Source organism: Tursiops truncatus, chromosome 6, assembly GCF_011762595.2.
Source record: "Tursiops truncatus isolate mTurTru1 chromosome 6, mTurTru1.mat.Y, whole genome shotgun sequence".
NCBI classification, from domain to species: Eukaryota; Metazoa; Chordata; class Mammalia; order Artiodactyla; family Delphinidae; genus Tursiops; species Tursiops truncatus.
Genome location: NC_047039.1, coordinates 79138255 through 79156274, shown reverse-complemented (window position 1 = coordinate 79156274; position 18020 = coordinate 79138255). Strand labels below are relative to the sequence as shown.

Sequence of the window (18020 nt, the reverse complement as noted above, 5' to 3'; positions counted from 1 at the left end):
TAACAATTCAGTGAGAGTGACTGTTATTTGGGGCTTATAATGCAGAAACTTCTTTCTGTGTTAAAGTGCTCTTGTCTCTCTTTTTATTTCTAAATAACATAAAAAATCAAATTGAATCTTGAATTATCTTGAATAATTTGTACAGTTTTATATATATATAACACACACATATATATATAAAACACATGTATACTTTACATATATGTATTACATATATATATTTTACGTTTATATATATGCGAAAGAACCTTCTTGGCATGTATATTTTTGGAAGATAGTTGCTTAATTCTAGGCCAAATAGGGGAGGATAGACTGGAAAAGGTAAACTACTCTTAGTATTTCTCTCATAGGACAGTGTTTATCTCTCTTACCTTTCCTGTCCCGTCCTTCATCAACACATACTGGCAGACTTCCTAGGGCAATGCAGAAATCCAGACAAGAGAAGGAAGCACACTAAAATAATGGAGGACAGGCTACAGGAGATGGACAGTGTCAGACATCATGTGGGAGAAAAGAAGGAATTATCACAGTTAGCCACTTTGTTCAAGAGAAACTAAAACTAGTTATTTCAAAGGTAGAGAGATAAGAAAAAAAAGAAAGATCTTTTACTTCTTTGTAGAAAGGCTCTTTTCAATAAGAACAGAAAAGAGTTGCAGTTAATTTGGAAATTTGTCTTCAGAGAAACAGATATAACTTAGCAATAGTACAAAGGAACAAAGGATAAATAAGATTTTTCCAATTCCAAAATATTAATCGAGAGCTATAATTACAGGCTTTGAGAAAAGAAAAAAAAATTAGAACTATAATCTAGAAGCAGTTAAGAGAGTTGTTCTATCTTTCTTCTCCAAGAGAATACAGACTATTAAAAGCAATAGGAATCTCAATGTTTATACATACAAATGATGAATGAGGCATATGTGCTTAAGTATTCTTAATTACACGGTCTTACACTATAAAAAATAATATTGTCATACTTAACAATGAAGTTCTAGGAACTGAACAAAGTAGTCCCAGTGAGGAGCTCTATCACATTAGGGACAATCTTTTGTACATATTTGTCTGATGTGAAATACCTCCTCTACCTCTGCCCCTCCTCAACCTGTTCCCCCCCACACCCAATCTAGATACCACAGTGCTTGAAACACCACCATTGGGAGACAAGAGTCCTTCAGATTTAATAGCCTTTGTAATTTGGTATGTACCTTTCCCCCCCAAATGTAAGATGCTAGGAAAGTCTGAAGCTACTCACACTAGCAATGTGATTTTGTTTCTTCCAATTAGAGGTAGTTGATAAAAGTGGATACCTGGATGGATCAAGGTATAGGAAAAGGGGCAAAAGAGGATATGGAACCTAAGAAAAACTATTTTACAACCTTGGATACAACCAGTTGCTTTATTATGAAAACATCATAGGTTAAATCCTCTGTATATGTGATTTAGGCATTTCTTTCAAATTAACGTTTAATTTCAACAAGTTAATTAAAATTATAACATTTCTAAAAAAAGGTAAATGACATTTTTCTCAACGCCATATTTTCTGTAAAGTAAAAGGCAATTTATTTAACGATGAATTCATTTTTAAAATTTGAGTGATTTTATCAATTCTGATAACATCTAATTAGTCTATCCAAATTTGTTAAATAAAATGCATACCTCATATTCTTTTCTGCAAACTCTGGAAATATCATTTTTTGAAGATGCCTAAAAAATAACAAATTTCTGCATTAATTTATTTAATCCACATTAAACAAACATTAGCTCCAGATATGCTAGAATTTCACTCTCACTTTTATGGCTTTAATCTCACATCATGACACAGTCCTTTTGTTATTTCAGAAACTAGATAACTTTGAAGGAAATGTAAATCAGAGGACTTTTTTTTTAAGCTGAATTCCATTCTGTAGCAAATTTTCTTGTGAAGCTCTGAAGCTCTGCTGCAGTGAATTTTCTTGTGAAGCTTTGCTAGGGCATTTATAGTTTGCTTTTTCTTTAACCCTTCATGTTTTAAGTTCCCATATGAGCCAAGATCCATATATAACAGAGGAGACAACTAAAGAGTGAAAGGCAATGCCAGGCAATTAATAAGTTATTTTTATGTAATTTTCTTAACAAGTTTATGTAGAAGATATTATTCCTTCTACAGATGAGGAAACTGACAGACAGAAAAATAGAAAGTTATTTACTACATTTAAGTATACACTTTCTATAAAAAACAAGCCAAAACAAATCTGCTGAGGGGTGGCTGTTCTTCCACATGATGATAATCCTCATTTAGAGACGGAGTTCCAGAGCCATGGACTCTGGTTCCTTGTTCTATTTCCTCCCGTTCTATCACCTAGGCTCATGCAATTCTGAATAGACCAGCTGATGAGGACAGGGAAAGCAAGAAGCAGAATGGACTGGCAACTATTCTGTGGCCCACTAGATGTACTACAGCTCAAATGCTCTACAACTCAGTTTCATCTCAATGCCTGGAGGAGAACAGCAGATAGCTAGGCTATGTGCTGCCCAAAGAGTGTGGCTCAGTGGTCTGTATGAAAGTGAAGGCATCACCATGTCTCATATACTCCTGTCTAGAGACCAGTCACTAGAAGGAGAAAATAAGAGAAGGCTTTCCCGTTTAGTTTTAGGGACACTTAAATTTCCCAGTTTTCCATACTCCCACCATTTGGAGTATGAGGAGCCAGGAGACCAGTTTTTCCACAGCACTCTGAGGAACCACTATGAAAAACATACAGTGAGGAAGAGTTCAGGGGCCTAACTTGAATTGGACCTGAGATATATCAAATCAAAGAGAAGTCATAATTCACTGTAGGAGACAGGCTCACCTTAGGGGCAGAGAAGGTATAAAAGAACATACTCAGAGTAAACCCATGATGAACGACAGAGGGAAGATGAAAGCAAAATAAGCCAACTGTGTCAACTGCTCTCATCCAAGCATGCCTGAAATTTACACGACCATTTGGAGTCATTCAGCACTGACTAAGCATGACCATAGGCAGAATACAAAAGGCCTTGATTCCTATCATATTCTTTCTTTGTGTGGCAGATAGAAGTTAAGAAAGAATAAGAGAAGGCTGAGGGTCTTACATGCAGCAGCCATATCTGAAAAGGCAGCATGTCTAAAAGGAAATGGTCCATGTAAGAAATGCTAAATTTGCAGCTTTTATGGGTCACCTCTCCAAAGATATGAGGTAGGCTAGGTCCAAGACACAGCCGAAACTGAAACTCTACTCCACGCTGCTTAAGAGCCTGATTGCCAAGTGTTACCTGCTTGCATGCCTGTCGACACTCCAAGGTAATAGCCAGTTCACAGCAGCCTAAGCCAACCCAGCCATCAGACTTCTTAAACACACCTTAAAAAGAAAATGTTCAAATGTTTTGGTCATAAGTAGTGACAAACACAAATAGAGTGCCAAACTGGTTCATGGATACCACTACAAGTCAAAGCAGGTGTCCATGAGAAAGCTAACTTAGATAGCAGGGTCTCAAAGTATGAAGCCCCTCCTCCCACCCTTACTCTCAATGCTATCAGTCTTCTCAGGGTCCCTCACAGCATAATTACCAGGTCCTTTGTTTTTTTCCCTCTTCTCCCTGCCCACCCTAAACTCTCTTTAGCTCATTCTCACTCTTAGGTAAACAGAATCTCTAGAGGACATACAGGCTAAGGAAAGCAATGAGAGGCTTTCTTCACCTTTGGACTATGAACCAGAAGAGGAAAGGATTCCAATTTAACTTAATAAGCCAACAAACAAAAAAGGGCATGAGTATTATTGTATTCCAACATTCAAAATATTAAATACCTAGAATATCATAAAACACATGATGCTGTTTAAAAACTGATACTTAGTAAACAGACAGGAACATCTCCTGTGAGCCATGACTGACTTTGATGGGTATACTTTACTGTGGGGCAAAATGACTATTCTGGTTCAATTTATGCATAGCTCTATTTCTCCAACCAAATTACAGTGATACCAAAAGGTGATAAAATTACAAAGTGTTCTAATGCAATTTCCAGATCCCTTTTTGCAATCATAAATGTCAATGAATAACTCCTAGGATAAAATTAGGAGATATAAGTAATAATTATGAAAAAAGAAAAGATTCACTTGTAGGAATGCTACAAATTCCTTCTTATCTCTTTTAAGAAATGCTTTATGCTGCTTCCATATAATACATAGATCTGCAAATCCACATGTACATTAGATTATTATTTCCATTTTTTAAAAATGTCAGGGATTCAAGGCAATATGTAACATAGTTCTCTACACGAAACTAAGACCTAATATAACAAATAGAAGTATTCTGCTAAAAAACAAACCAAAGCAAACAAATGGCCCATGGACAGACAAAGCTCTCAAAATATAATCATAAACCAGCCCAATTGTTAAAACTGGCTAAAAATCCTGCATATCATAAGCTTCTATAACCCTACATGTTTTAATGGTATAAAGGGCAACAGACTCCCATCTAGTCCCATTGCCTAGTATAGTTAGCTTCCTCTCAATCTTTGCTGCTTGCTATTCAGAATCACTCATATTCTAGAAAGAATTTTGAATGGAATCAATGTAGGTCATAAACTCTGTGAACTTTTACACCATAATGCATTTTACTGCTGTTTTCACATATCCAGTGCCTCTTAGAAAATATTAAATTATTCAACAAGCATTTACATTCACTGAACCCCTATTATGTACAAGACACTCTATTAGGTATTTTGTGGGCTATGAGATAGATAAAATATATGATTTATCCCTTTATGGAGATTACAATTTGATAGGAACAATACACACATATATATAATTGCAGACACTAGGGAGAGGGATAACTGGGAGAACAAGCAAGGACGTGGGCAATTCTAGGAAGCAAACAGTCCACTTTGTTTGAAATGAAAACTTCAAACAGTGTGAGAGCCTTCAGAATTCAGAGAAACATAAGATATAGCCCCTTTTTTTCAAGGCACTGGCTTTAACCAGGACTGGAAAATGAGCTTTAATCCTAGGAGACCATGAATACCAGGCTAGGGAGTTTGACCTTTATTCCGATGGAAGTGGATATCCCCGGAGGGATTTTTTTTGAAGGGGGTGGGGAGGACAGCTATGGTGTATTGAAACACCAGTTACAAGGTTATTGCAATAATCTACCCCAAAGGTGTAATCATAAAGGCTTGAACTAGGAATAGTGAGGATAGATGCAAGATTTTACAAGAAGAGAGTCAATGAGCTAAAAAGAAAAAGCTATCAGAGATAATGACTTGAGGGCTTCCAGTCTAGAGTGTCATTCACAAGAGAAAGCAGTTATAAGATGAGTTTGGTTTTGAATTGGCACTTCAGATGCCACCTGGATGCATAGATCCAGGTAAAGACGTGTAGAGGTCATGAACAATGACTTGGATTTGAAAGTTATCTTCCCAGAGCTGATTAGATAACAGTTCTGGGAAGGAATGTGGTTACCAGGGTGAATGTGGAGAGAGAAGGGAAGAGGACCACACACAGAAATAACTGTGGTAGTTATGGGGGGGACAGTGTGTGGGGGAGGTGGGGATAAGAGAGGGCAAAGTCACAAGGCCAAGGTGAGGTCACAAGGAGGGAGTGGTCAATCATATCAAGTGTCACAGGGAAGTCAAAGAGAATAAGTACTGAGAAAAAGCCATAAGATCTAGGAACCAAGAGATCCTGGTGATCTTTCAAAGACCAGTTTCAATAGAATGGTAGAAGTGGAGACAAGAGTACCATTAAGGACTGAGTGAATGAGAATTAATTATACATTTGAAAATTTGGGTGCCTACAGGAAGGAGAGGATAGAAATTCAAGGGTAAACATTAGGTTTCAGGACTATGACACAGATTTTACAATCACAAAATAAGTTTCAAAAAATAAAGCGCTAAATGTTGCAGTTCTATTGCTTACCTGGCAAAGATGAATTCATACAACTCCAAATTTCAACCTAAAATTGTAATCACCAAAAGACTTTTATGTAGATAACCAGTTCCTAAATATGAAAATTTCTACAGAAATTATGTATAGCTAATTTGATTATGTTTGTGTCTACACAATCAATGATCTAGAACTATATGAGTATCAACCAGCTATTCAGGGAAGAAAAAACAGAACTGAGATGTAAAAATGCTGCTTGCTGCTTTCCCATCTTTCCATCTGAGAGTACTAAGGACAAATATGGTTACTCAGGATGCTTACTAGGATAACTGTTTCCAAGCACAGAGATAAAAGTGCCTGTTGAGTGACTAAAGGAAAATATGTCAGTCAGAACTGTTTGATCATCAACCTTCCCCCCCATTTAACCCAAGCTACCTTATCTAAGGAGGCTCCCTCATGCCAGCTCAGACTTTCTTAGCCTGGCTCAGGAGTATCCCAAACGCTGAGGATGGCCCATGCATTAGAGGCATTTTAAGTTACATGCATGCAATACATTCAGACAGGCATGCAATGTATCTATAATATACCAGAAAATGGGAAGACAGAAGTAATGAGAAGTCACACATTTTCCCTTACCCCAAATCCAACTTTTTAAAAATCAAAATATATGTAAGACTTAGTTATTATGGTTTTCATAAAATTGTCAAAATATGATAATAAGTAAAATTCCCAATTCCAGATAAACTATTATAATGAAATTTAAAGACTGGAATATGTCATATACCTACATCATAGGTATAAAATAAACAATGAAAAACAATATTCTATCTAGCAATTTGTGTGAAGATCTTTTTAAAGTACCTAGTTAAATCTAACATTTTACTTTGACCACAAACCCCAATCACACTGAAAGATTTGCTAAATCTAAAGTAACTCATTAGAGTGCTTCATTAGACAAAAGCTTCCATAGTTCAGTTAAATAAGACCTACCATTGTTTCAGGGCAATAATCTGGGGCTCGCTGCAACAGATGTTTTAGTCGGGATTCACTTTTTGAGGAGAATATCTATTTGACAAAAAAAAAAAAAGTTTTGTGGCATTTTTTCAATAAGAAAATAGAGGAGGTAAACTTATCCTCTAGATTTATGAATTGTCTAGAATATTTTCCAATTTCCCTTTATAAACGGAAAACCTTTGGAAAGATCTAAATTAAGGTGAGGTAATATTTCTTGAAAGGTTGGTTAGCTTGGCAAATAATCAACAAAGTCTAAATACGGCAAGTCTAATGATCAAAAATGGAGAAAACCAGCTGTTAACCTGTTAGGGTACAGGGGAGAAAAAAAAAAAAACAGAAAAGAAAAAACAATAAATCTATTCTAAACTGTCCTATAAACTGCTTTTAGTCAACTGACCACAATGAAAAATAGACTATGCCATACCCTTTATATTGGTGAAGAACAACTTTGTGAATAGCACTGTAGCAAAAACTTCTCCACAGAATTCCATAAAATAGAGACAAAGCCATCTTTTAAATAAAGCTGCTGAGGGGTTGACAAGTTCACTCATCAGGCTAGTTGGCTCACTTCCAACTACAACTTTAATTAATGCAATTGTAATTTGATGTCTCTGTAAATTTAAATCATTACATATATTATTACCTGCAAATAGTCAAGATTGTAAAGTCTATGAATGCTAACGACAATGAAAAAGGATTTATCTCCAGTTAGTTTTTCTTTCTCTCTTTTTTTTTTTTTTGCGATACACGGGCCTCTCACTGTTGTGGCCTCTCCCGTTGCGGAGCACAGGCTCCGGACGTGCAGGCTCAGCAGCCATGGCTCACAGGCCCAGCCGCTCCACGGCATGTGGGATCTTCCCGGACCGGGGCACGAACCTGTGTCCCCTGCTCGGCAGGTGGACTCTCAACCACTGCGCCACCAGGGAAGCCCAGCCTTTGTTTTTATAACACTGATACCTCTGAAGGGTACAGGCAGTTGTTTTGAGGAATATCCCTCAATCTGGGTTTGCCCTATTGTTTCCTCATGATTCTGGTTATGTATTTTGGACAAGAATCCTACTTAAGATACTGTGCTCCATCATGTCAGCAGACACACGTTAATTTGTTCCATTATTGGTGATGTGAACTCTGAACACTTGTTTTAAGTGCTGCCCAGCAGATTTCTCCAAAACAATTATACTAAATAATATCTTCTACAATTATTATGTAAGCTTACCTGCTCACATACATCGCGGCACATTTGGTTATCCTTTGAATGATTACAACACAGCGCACCTAGGGAGAAAAAATAAACACCTGATGTTGCCTACTGTTAAATAAACATGATGATTAAGCTAAGCCAGATGGTTACACAAACCATTTATTCAACAATTATTACTATTACTATCCATTTTAACTCAACAAACCTTTGCTGAGTACCTATTTCAAGTCAAGGACGGTGCTGTGTTGGAGAATGTGGTTTTTGCCTTCAAGAAGCTTACAACCTAATAGGGGAGACTGTCATTTAGTAATAGCAGTTACTAGGTACTGTGTACTTTCTACATGCCAGAATTTTACTGCTTGCTTTATGTATTATCTCATTCAACCCTCATTATTACCCTATGGGCTATATTCTATTATTATACCTATAATGTAAGGTTAAATGATAAAAAGATAGTGAATTTTGTTTTGGACATGTTACATGTAAGCCTCCATTATCTCAGTGAAGTAGAGATTAGGTCTGAAAACAAAAAGGATTGAGATGGTGTTGGGCTTGAGGTGAGGTTGTAGAGGTCTGGAACAGCCATCGTAGAGAATAAAGAAGGCAACTATAAATGTTTCTCAAACTTCTGTTCTATGAAACACTGTTTCATGAATTGTTAATATCTATCCCTCAAGAGAAAATGTTTCATGTTCAAATAAATTGGGAAACAAAGGATTAAAAAATTAAAGAGAATTCTTTTCTGTAGGATTTTATGTAGGCTTTAATATGTTAATATGCATCATTAATCTCCTAAAAAGGGATCTAAGTAGACAGATTTCTCAGAGCACAGAATACTTTTTTTCATGCCACGTATTAACATTTCAGAATGCCAATTTGAGAAATATCAGAGAAAAGGAAACATTTGCCAAGCAGCATTATGGGCCCAGAGAAATTAACAAATTGGTGATAGAGATAATCAGCAGGGGCATGTTACTATTCTAGAGTGATGCTGACTGGAAAAAAAAGATACTACATTGATCAGTGACTGTTTAGACTGCTAAGTCAAAAGAGACAAGGACATAAAAATATTATATTTCAGGCAGCTAGATCAATACAATGGTTTTATATATATATATGCAACATAATCTCTTTAAATGAAATCTATATAATTTCAGTATACGTGAAAGCAGAGCTTTTTTGATTGAAGGTAGGATTAGTATTGGGGAGAAATGAATGAATAAAAAAGGTCCTCTTTAGCTCTTACCAACTCCTTTAAGTTCAAAACCAATCACTGTTAATCCATAAAACAATGACAGGGTATATGATATTACTGTGATATATAGTGATATTATAGTGACATTATATCACTATATTTAGTTTCATAAAAGACTACTGTGGGGCTGGCTTTCTAATACTATGTGGGAAAAGCTGTCTTGAAGTTCTAAACATTTGACTTTAAATTCTGAAAAACATATAGAAATTCCATTAAGTTTCAGAAATTCTAAAAATTCCTTGTTTATAGGCTGTAGTTGCTTTCTTAGAAGCTACTAACTCGAGGGAGGGCGCAATCACTCATGAGACTTTCTCACAACACCCCTTCTCCCCTGCCATGCCACACCATGCCGACCCCCTCTTCTAAGATTCTGTTATGTCCCCAGCCTCATTAGAATGGAGAAGACAGGCAGGAAAAAAAGGGGGGGAGTCTCCTGTGTGATACTGATGTGCTCTTTTGAAGTGCTCAAGTTGTTGCCACTTTCTACTATCCTCCAACAACAAAGGTCACACGAGGGCAGAAAATCCAGCTGATCAAGAGCAAAGATAGCTCAGGATAACATATGGTCCCAATAAGCACAGGCTTAGCAAAAAGTAAACAGTCAGGCAGACAAGAGTCTGACTTGGGCCTAAGGATTTTTGGAAAAAAGTTTCTTGGAGCAAAGGTCTATTTAGAACAGAAACATAAAACATGTCATAATTAAAACTCCAATAACAATGAAAGGTTTTATTAAAAATATAAAGGCCTGTTTTTTTCCTATTTAATGGTGAAGGTCAAATTTATAGTGGAGTGACCACCAAAGTTAAAATTTTAAAATAATTCATTTTTTCATTAAGAAACCCCAAAATTTGGAAAATGAGAAGAAAAATGACCTAATATTCCCACTGTCCTGCCAGAACGTGTGTTGACATTTTGACATATTTCCTTCTAGTCTTTCCAAAAGTCTTCTGAAATTTCTGACAAAATGGGATTAAAGAGAGCAGCCTGAAGTCTTCTGGTAATAATGCCCTTTCCCCTCCCAACCAAGCATTCCTCTGTAATAGTGCATTTCCTCCCTTGAGAGGACTGCCACCCTCCTAGAACAGGCTAGGGGACCTACACTCCATCACATTTTCCACACTTTATTTTTAACCTTAGTCATCGTTACATTTTTCTTTCTTTGAAACAACAAAAACTTACTAGAATCTTAAACACTGCATATTTTTTAAGAAATAAATATCTACAAATAGATATCAAGTCATATGCCTTCATTAAGAATGAGGGCAGAGGATTCAAACGCAATTAATGTGGCAATTAAAGGTCTCTGTCTTTTTTAGAGCTTTTAAAATGGATTAATTGGGTCACTGAACTATTAGAGTGCAAAAAAACTCTCCAAAGCCTAATGGTTTATACAAGAGAAGACATTGTGAATTCTAGAAATGTTTTGTTTTTATAATTTAATTCTAACCTAATTTCTAGCTCTTCAAGAATAGTTTAAAACTCTGGTTATTTTCATAAAATGGAACTGAGCAGATAAAGGTAAATTAGTTCAAAATAACACTTGATATTGACAGGATGAAAATAAATAGCACAGGTGTTATCCTTATTAGAGACATAAGGAAGAGCGTCATATTTTGCATTCTTATTCCAAAAGTCTGTAATTATAAAATTAATAAAAACCAAAAACTGATTACTAAAGGCCATGTATATTGGGTTTAAGAAGGTATTAATGTAACCTAGAAATATGCGAGTAGAATCATCCAATAATTAGAAACATCAAGGTTTGTCTGCTGGTTTGGACCACATGTCTACTAAAGATAGGCAAGTAAGCAGGAAGCACATGCTCCAGCCACGAGGGAAAAATGCAACTTCTAAGACCAACCAGCATTTAAAAAAAACAAATACACACCCTAATCTAAAGCTAAAATATTCACAGAATTATAGGATTTTTGAAGTTAAAAGAGATTTTGCCACAGAAGCCTCCCAAAAGCTGTAATTCAATTTGGTTAATGAAAAGCCAGTCTTGTTTTCTTTTCTAAAGAAAATAAAGATTCCTTCTAATTAATGTATTCCTAGAGAATTACTAGAACAGAATATATATATCCTGCACTATTGAAGGGGAAAAAACTAAATCCAAGTTGATAGCGGAAAACAGTCATTTCAAATAAAAAAGACAGTCATTTCAAATAAAAAAGATACATTAATTTTAAAAATCTCATCTTACTTTTAATCAAATGTTTTTTTCTATAATGGCCTGGAAATTGACAATCACTTTAAAAACATTTAAATGACAACTGCAACTTTAACTTATAAATGCATTCTTACAATTGTCACATTTATCCCTTCAATGATATATATGTTTGTGTATATACATAAAATATATCATCAGCCAAGGAAGAGCCAAACAATAAAATGATTATTTATATACCCACCACCTGGATTCAACACTGCTAACATCTTGTCATACCACTTTATTTATCTAGACAGATGGATATCCTTCTCCATTGCTTGCCTCATACTGCACTGCTACAACAGCCAATTATGCTCATTCTCTTCTATTATCAATGAGTGCCAGATTAATTTTTTAAATAGACCTTTCATGATGTCACTCTTCTAATCTAAGGGCCTACAGTGGCTTCCTGCTATTCCAGTTCTAAATTTTCCAAGTCATCTTCTTACCTCCCCTTCCCTGATCTTCTATTACTTTTTAACAAGGAAAGCCTACATTTACCTTGAACACAGCCTTCTGCCTGAAGTGCTTAGTGCCCTCTTTCCTGCTGACATAAATCCTAAACATCTTTCAAGGCTGAAATCTCATCTCAACTCTTAGTAAGCCTTTCTTCTCCAACAACTCCAGGCTATGTTGGTTTTTTGGTTATTTAATGTCTTACGATTCCAGTCAGAACTGGAAGCTTTAACACTTAACTCTAATAATTTCATGTGTGTACTAATGGTATCTCCAGATTGAACAGAAACTTCTTGTACCCATTTAGCACAGTGCTCAGCTTGAAAATTTGTATTTATTCATTGGTTAATAATAATTTCCTATTTATACAATGCCTTTTTAATCAGAAAATAAAGTACAAAAAGTTTATTTCTCCCACTATACCACTGCCATACCATATTTCACACGGTGACCAAGCCATGATTTAGCAAACATCATATGAGTTTTTGACCCAGGTCAGAAGATAAGCTGGACCCAATCACATGCACAGGCACAGAGGTATACAGCCAGTTGGTGGTGGGCTCTGCAACTATAAGGTCAAGATGACCTGTGGCTGAGGAAGTTTTACGGTGTGCAGAAACCATGAGTAAAATGAGGAAGCTGGTTGGTGGAGAGTGTGAAATGCAAGAGATGTACAGACAGACTCTATAAGAGGTAGAGAGAGACTGTCTCTAAAAGTAGTCTTGGTTGCTGGCAGCTTTCCAGTTCCCACAGCAGTTCCTGAGGTTGTGCTGTGCTCAATTTCCTATGCTTGGATTTCCATGTGTTCCCTGTTAGATGCTATATAACTAGCTCCCTAATCCTGAGCAACCTTGGTTTCTGTTCTTTTGGGGGTCAGAAGAGCCTTAACACATTATCATTCATAATTATGAAACAACTAAAGCAAATGACTCCTCAGATCCTCCCTGCAGATGCTAATACCCAGTACTCTCAGATAATTCCCTTCCCCATTCTATGCCATAGGACACCCACTTGTAAAACAAGGGATCTGAAAATATTAATGTCTGGCTCCCAATGGTATAGTCCATGGTCAAAATGTTTCTCTTAATACTTTTCTTGAAGTCTTCTTCATGTAATCTATGTGCTCTACGGCACCCGTTACTTGACTAAATCACATTTTTCCTCAAATACATTCAGATTTAGAATATAAATGGATATGTACTAATATAACCACATAAATATTAGCAGTGTAGATATTATACACTTTTTGGCGATATTTAATGTCTGATGTTCTCACTAAACCTTAAACCCCACGAAAGCAGAGACCATGTCTGTTTTTGCTTACCACATTATATACCTAGTGCCTATCAGTGTCTGGCACTATTAACCCCTTAACAAATATCTGCTGAATGGAATACTTACAGGCATGAAATTAAGTTTAGAAAGCAATGGACCAAGGGGAGTTATTCCTAATATCCATCTTAAACACATACAAAAACGGAAATTTTGATTCTCTTCCTGACTCACCTGCCAACCCTCCAACTTGGTCCTACCCATCTTCTCAACCTCAGTAAATAGCATTACTTTTCACTAAGTTGCTCAAGGTAAAAATCTATAAATAATCTTTACTGCCTCCTTCCCTCACTTCCACATCCAATCCAACAGCAATATATCTTGACTCTCTCCTCTTCTATCTCCACCACCACTCTATGGTAAGACGTTATCTCCTGCTTCGACTACTAAATGGGCTTCTAGTAGCTCTGCTTTTACTCCTACCCTATTACGATCACTTTTTTTCATTCAGCAGCCCGCGTGATCTAAAATAGAAATCAAAGCACTTATCTCTTACTTAAAAGTCCATTGGTTTTTATTTGCATATAGAATAAAATCCACAGTCCTTACGTGGCTTTTTGCAAGGCCCAGCACCATCTAGCCCTGGTTTACTCTCCTGCTCACTATGTTGCAACCATACTGACCTACTGTTCTTTCTTGCCTTAGGGCCTATGTACTTCCTGGTCTCCACCCGGGCCTTTTCTAAGGACAGCACCTTCGGTCTTCAGATTTCAGTTCAGAACCTTAACTTCTCAAAGAAGCCATTCTTGTCATCACTATGTTAAGAACCACTCCCCTCTACGCCAGGGGTCCCCAACCCCTGGCCATGGACTGGTGGCCCATGGTCTGTTAGTAACGGCCCTGTTAGGAACTGGGCCGCACAGCAGGAGGTGAGTGGAGCGTGAGCGAGTGAAGCTTCAGCTGCTGCTCCCCCACTGCTAGCATTACCGACTCAACCATCCCCCTCCCCCCGCCCCCCACCCCGTGGAAAAACTGTCTTCCACGAAACCGGCCCCTGGTGCCAAAACGGTTGGGGACTGTTGCTCTACGCTACCATCTATGTATTTTCTTCACAGCATATTTAACCCTACCAGAAATCATTTTATTTAACTGTTTATTGCCTGTCTCCCCTCTGCTAGAGTAAGCCCCTTGAGAGCAGCAACCCTGCACGTAGAACAGTGCCTGGCACATAGTAAGCATGCAAATATTTTTTGAATAAACAAACCCCTGTAGTATCTGTTTTGCTCTTTTAAAAAAACACACTTATAATAAATAAAAACCACCTCCTTGATATTGTCCCACTTTCTTCCAGAAGTGACATATGGTGAAAAGCATGGTTAATGAAAGACTGTTTAAATCTATGGATATAAGATAGAAACTTTTAGTAGCACACCAGAATAAACTGTCATATCTGGTCTATCACCAACTCTAGCTCTTTGTACAGTGTGGGCCAAGATAGTTCTTAGGGAAGAGAATCTGCTTCTTATTACATTCCTCCAGATAGGCGGTTGCTTTTTCTAACTTAAAATTCATTACATTCTTTTTCAGGATTCTAGGCTGACTATTACATAATTTCTTAAATGTCAACTTATTGAAACCTAGCCCTTAATGTTACATCTTTCTCTCTTTTGTACTATTAGAAAATATCTTAAATGGAAACAGAGCTAATATCAGGTGCCACGACACACAGATCCTGAGACTGCAGCATAGGGTTCCATCTCATCCTCCAAAGGGAACACTAGAGGTGCTGGGGAGGAGAGCTGGGGGTGTTGAGGAGACCAGAAAGTACACAGGATAGGAAGTGTGGCATTACTCCAATGAGGAGGGTGTGGCCAAACTTCACAGGAGAAAATAATAATTGAGCAAGTCAAATGATTCCTTCCCTCACCCCCTCTCCCCCAACAGGAACAAAAATCTCCAAGTCAGAACGGATGAGACTTGTGTAACGCTTTATACCAGAGGAGACAGGAGTACCCAACTTTGGATGGGGTAAGGAGATGGGAAAGAAGACTGTCTGAGCAGGAATATAAGTCAGGCCTTCAATGAAATACAATTTAATATTGTGTTCTTAATTTTTGTTTAGGATTGAAGAACATTTTCCACAGTTTATACAAATCCACAGTGGAAGCCTTTGTCCATTGTATTACTCAACGCCCTTTATGTAAGGAACCAGGCAATATATGCCTAAGAATTTAGTACAAGGGACAAATCTCACTTTTACATCAAACTTGGAATTTTTCTTCTTACCAAACAATGCAAACTCTATATTGTCATGGACTTTTTGAATTGGTAGGTCCTTTAGAAATCATCTAGCCCAGAATTTTCTAAAGTGTGCATTAGGTGTTATGAAGAAAAAAAGAGTTCTTTAAGCAAACAAGTTTCTTTCTTTCTTTGCATAATAATTTTATTGAGATATAAATCATGTTAAATTAATAAAACAAGGAGGCCATCAGACTGAGGCAGCTTCAATGCCTCAGTAGCCTACCTAAGCAAGTCAAAACCTAAGCCTATAGTGCCCCAAGGTTAAGAAATCAGAACCCTAAGGACAATCAATTGCAAACAGCCACCTGGACTTTCTCAAATAAGGCACCTGCTCAAGCTATAACCAATCGAATATTTCCTTGCTTTGTTTCCACCTCTTTCATAAAAGTCCTTCCCCTAGCTCCTGTTACTTCCCATTTGGCACTGCCCAATTCAAATCAATTTTTGCTCAAACTCTTAACATTTTAATATGCCTCAGTTTATCTTTTAACAATCATATACCACAAAATTCATCCTTTTGAAGTGCACAATTCAGTTGTTTTTAGTACATTTACAGAACTGTGCTCACCACTTTCCAATTCTGAACATTTTCATCACCCTAAAAGAAACCCCATACCCATCAGCAGTCAGTTCCCCATTTCTCTATTCTCCCAGCAACAAGTTTCTTTACTACAGGAATACTTGCGAATTATTATGAATCTAACGTGTTTGCGAATTTATAAGAGAGGGGTACAGTGTACAGTGTTTCCCAACCTGAAGAGCTAACATTTCAGTGCTTACTATATGCTATTATAAATGCTATACATGTATTACCTCAATTCTCACAATAAAATCTATGAGAATTTCTGTATACAATAAATGTGGATACTAAAGCACAAAGAGACTAAAGCTAACTAATTTGTTCAAATATTCTTAACTATATTCTACCCTGCTATCTCCCACAGAATTGACTAGTTGTAGAATAAGAATGGACGACTAATTTTCTAATGAACCATAACTTTGAAAGTGCTTTAGTTCAATTTCTTTAACTTAATGAGAAAAATGGGACCCAGAAAGGTAAGCTGATTTAGCCACGAATACACAGCATTCTCTCTCTCTCCTTTGATTTGTCTAATTGACAGCTTGTTAGAATCCAATTATAATTAACTATCTAACCCCAGGTTCCTGACAATCCTCTCCTTTCTTCAAATACTCTTGACTTAAAAAAAACAAAAAAAAACCTTTAACATTGTAAGCTACCTTATAACCTTGAGACTGATTTTGCTCTTTCTAGGTGTGTCTCCCTGTAAGCAATGCACTTCTCCACCACGTTTGCATGTATAAATCCCAGCCATCTTTTAATATCTAGTGCAGTTGGGGCGTCACTCAATTTTCTTCCTGCCCTAGGTGGACATCATCCATCATCTCTCTCCCTCTGTGCACTCACAGCCCTTCATCTCCTCTGGACCCTTCTGCCTTGAATTCGAGTTGCTCATGTCTTGTTGCACCCCACCTCCTAGCCAGAGCTGCTGGAAAGCAGGAGATGGCAACAACTCCTAAAAGCCCAGCACATGAGAGACACTCAATAAGCACTGAACAGCTTGCTATCCACTAGTGGTCTAATTCCTCTAGAGCAAGAACTAAACTTTCCTCAAGCCAGTAAGCCCCCAAAGAGTCAGTTTACTGGATTTTAATCTGTCTCCTGCCAGAGCCCAGCGCTGTCTTGGACACACAGCATACCCACAGCGAACGGCAGCAGAATCGGATTTAGTAGGCTTGGATCTACTCTCTTCTGAGACTTCAGAAGTCAGGCAGGCTGCAGGGCCCATCAATGCTCGCTGCCCGAGGTCGGCCTTTCTGAACCGCGGGTCAAGGAACAAGCAACAATAACTGGCCAGGGCGGGGGTAAGGCGGCGGCACCTCATAAATCCTATCCGACCCTCGCGACGATCCTGGGCAAAGGCATTCACTCTCTTTGTACAGTGACCCGAGCCGGGTGAGGGGATAAGGGCTGAGCTGGGGGCCCCTGCTCGATGGGTGACAGAATAAGGCCTCAAACCCGGGTCACCGCTCCCAGTTCAGCAGATCGGGGAGGGGAGAGCGAGCGTGGAGAGGGGTCCTGCTCGTCCCGCCTCAGCTCCTCCTGCAGCCTGCTGGGACCTCCGGACCCCGGGTCACCGGACTTGGGCCGGGTCTGGGGGTCGCCGGCACCCCCGCCCCCTGCCCCGCGCCATCTTGGAGCGCTGAGGCGGCCGCTCCGAACCGCCCCGAACCGCTGCTCCAGCAGTTACTCACCCGCACTGCCCGGGTCCAGGCCCCCTGCCACCTCCGCGACCCCTGCCACGGCCAGGAGAAGCAGTAGCGCGCCACGCGGGGAGGCCCGGACGGTCGCCATGTCCGGGCCGGGGGGTCCGGAGCCGCGGGATGCTCGGACCCAGCCTGCCCGCCGCCGCA

At 38.3% G+C, this 18020-nt stretch overlaps 1 protein-coding gene across 5 annotated transcripts in view; it reads right to left on the bottom strand.

Moving 5' to 3' along the window:
* RECK (reversion inducing cysteine rich protein with kazal motifs) overlaps positions 1–18020 on the bottom strand; it is a 73138-nt gene extending 55118 nt beyond the window's left edge. For 3 of the 5 annotated variants that reach the window (XM_033858269.2, XM_019949123.2, XM_033858270.2), the window contains exons 1-6: positions 17862–18020; positions 8110–8168; positions 6870–6944; positions 5913–5949; positions 3271–3356; positions 1654–1701 (exon numbers count right to left, since the gene is read on the bottom strand). In XM_033858269.2, the coding sequence (XP_033714160.1) occupies positions 1654–1701; positions 3271–3356; positions 5913–5949; positions 6870–6944; positions 8110–8168; positions 17862–17961 (405 nt within the window). In that variant the 5' untranslated portion in view covers positions 17962–18020. Of the gene's footprint in view, positions 1–371; positions 474–1653; positions 1704–3270; positions 3357–5912; positions 5950–6869; positions 6945–8109; positions 8169–17861 lie in introns of those variants that run through there. The other 2 variants (XM_033858271.2, XM_033858272.2) reach the window with 1 other exon arrangement.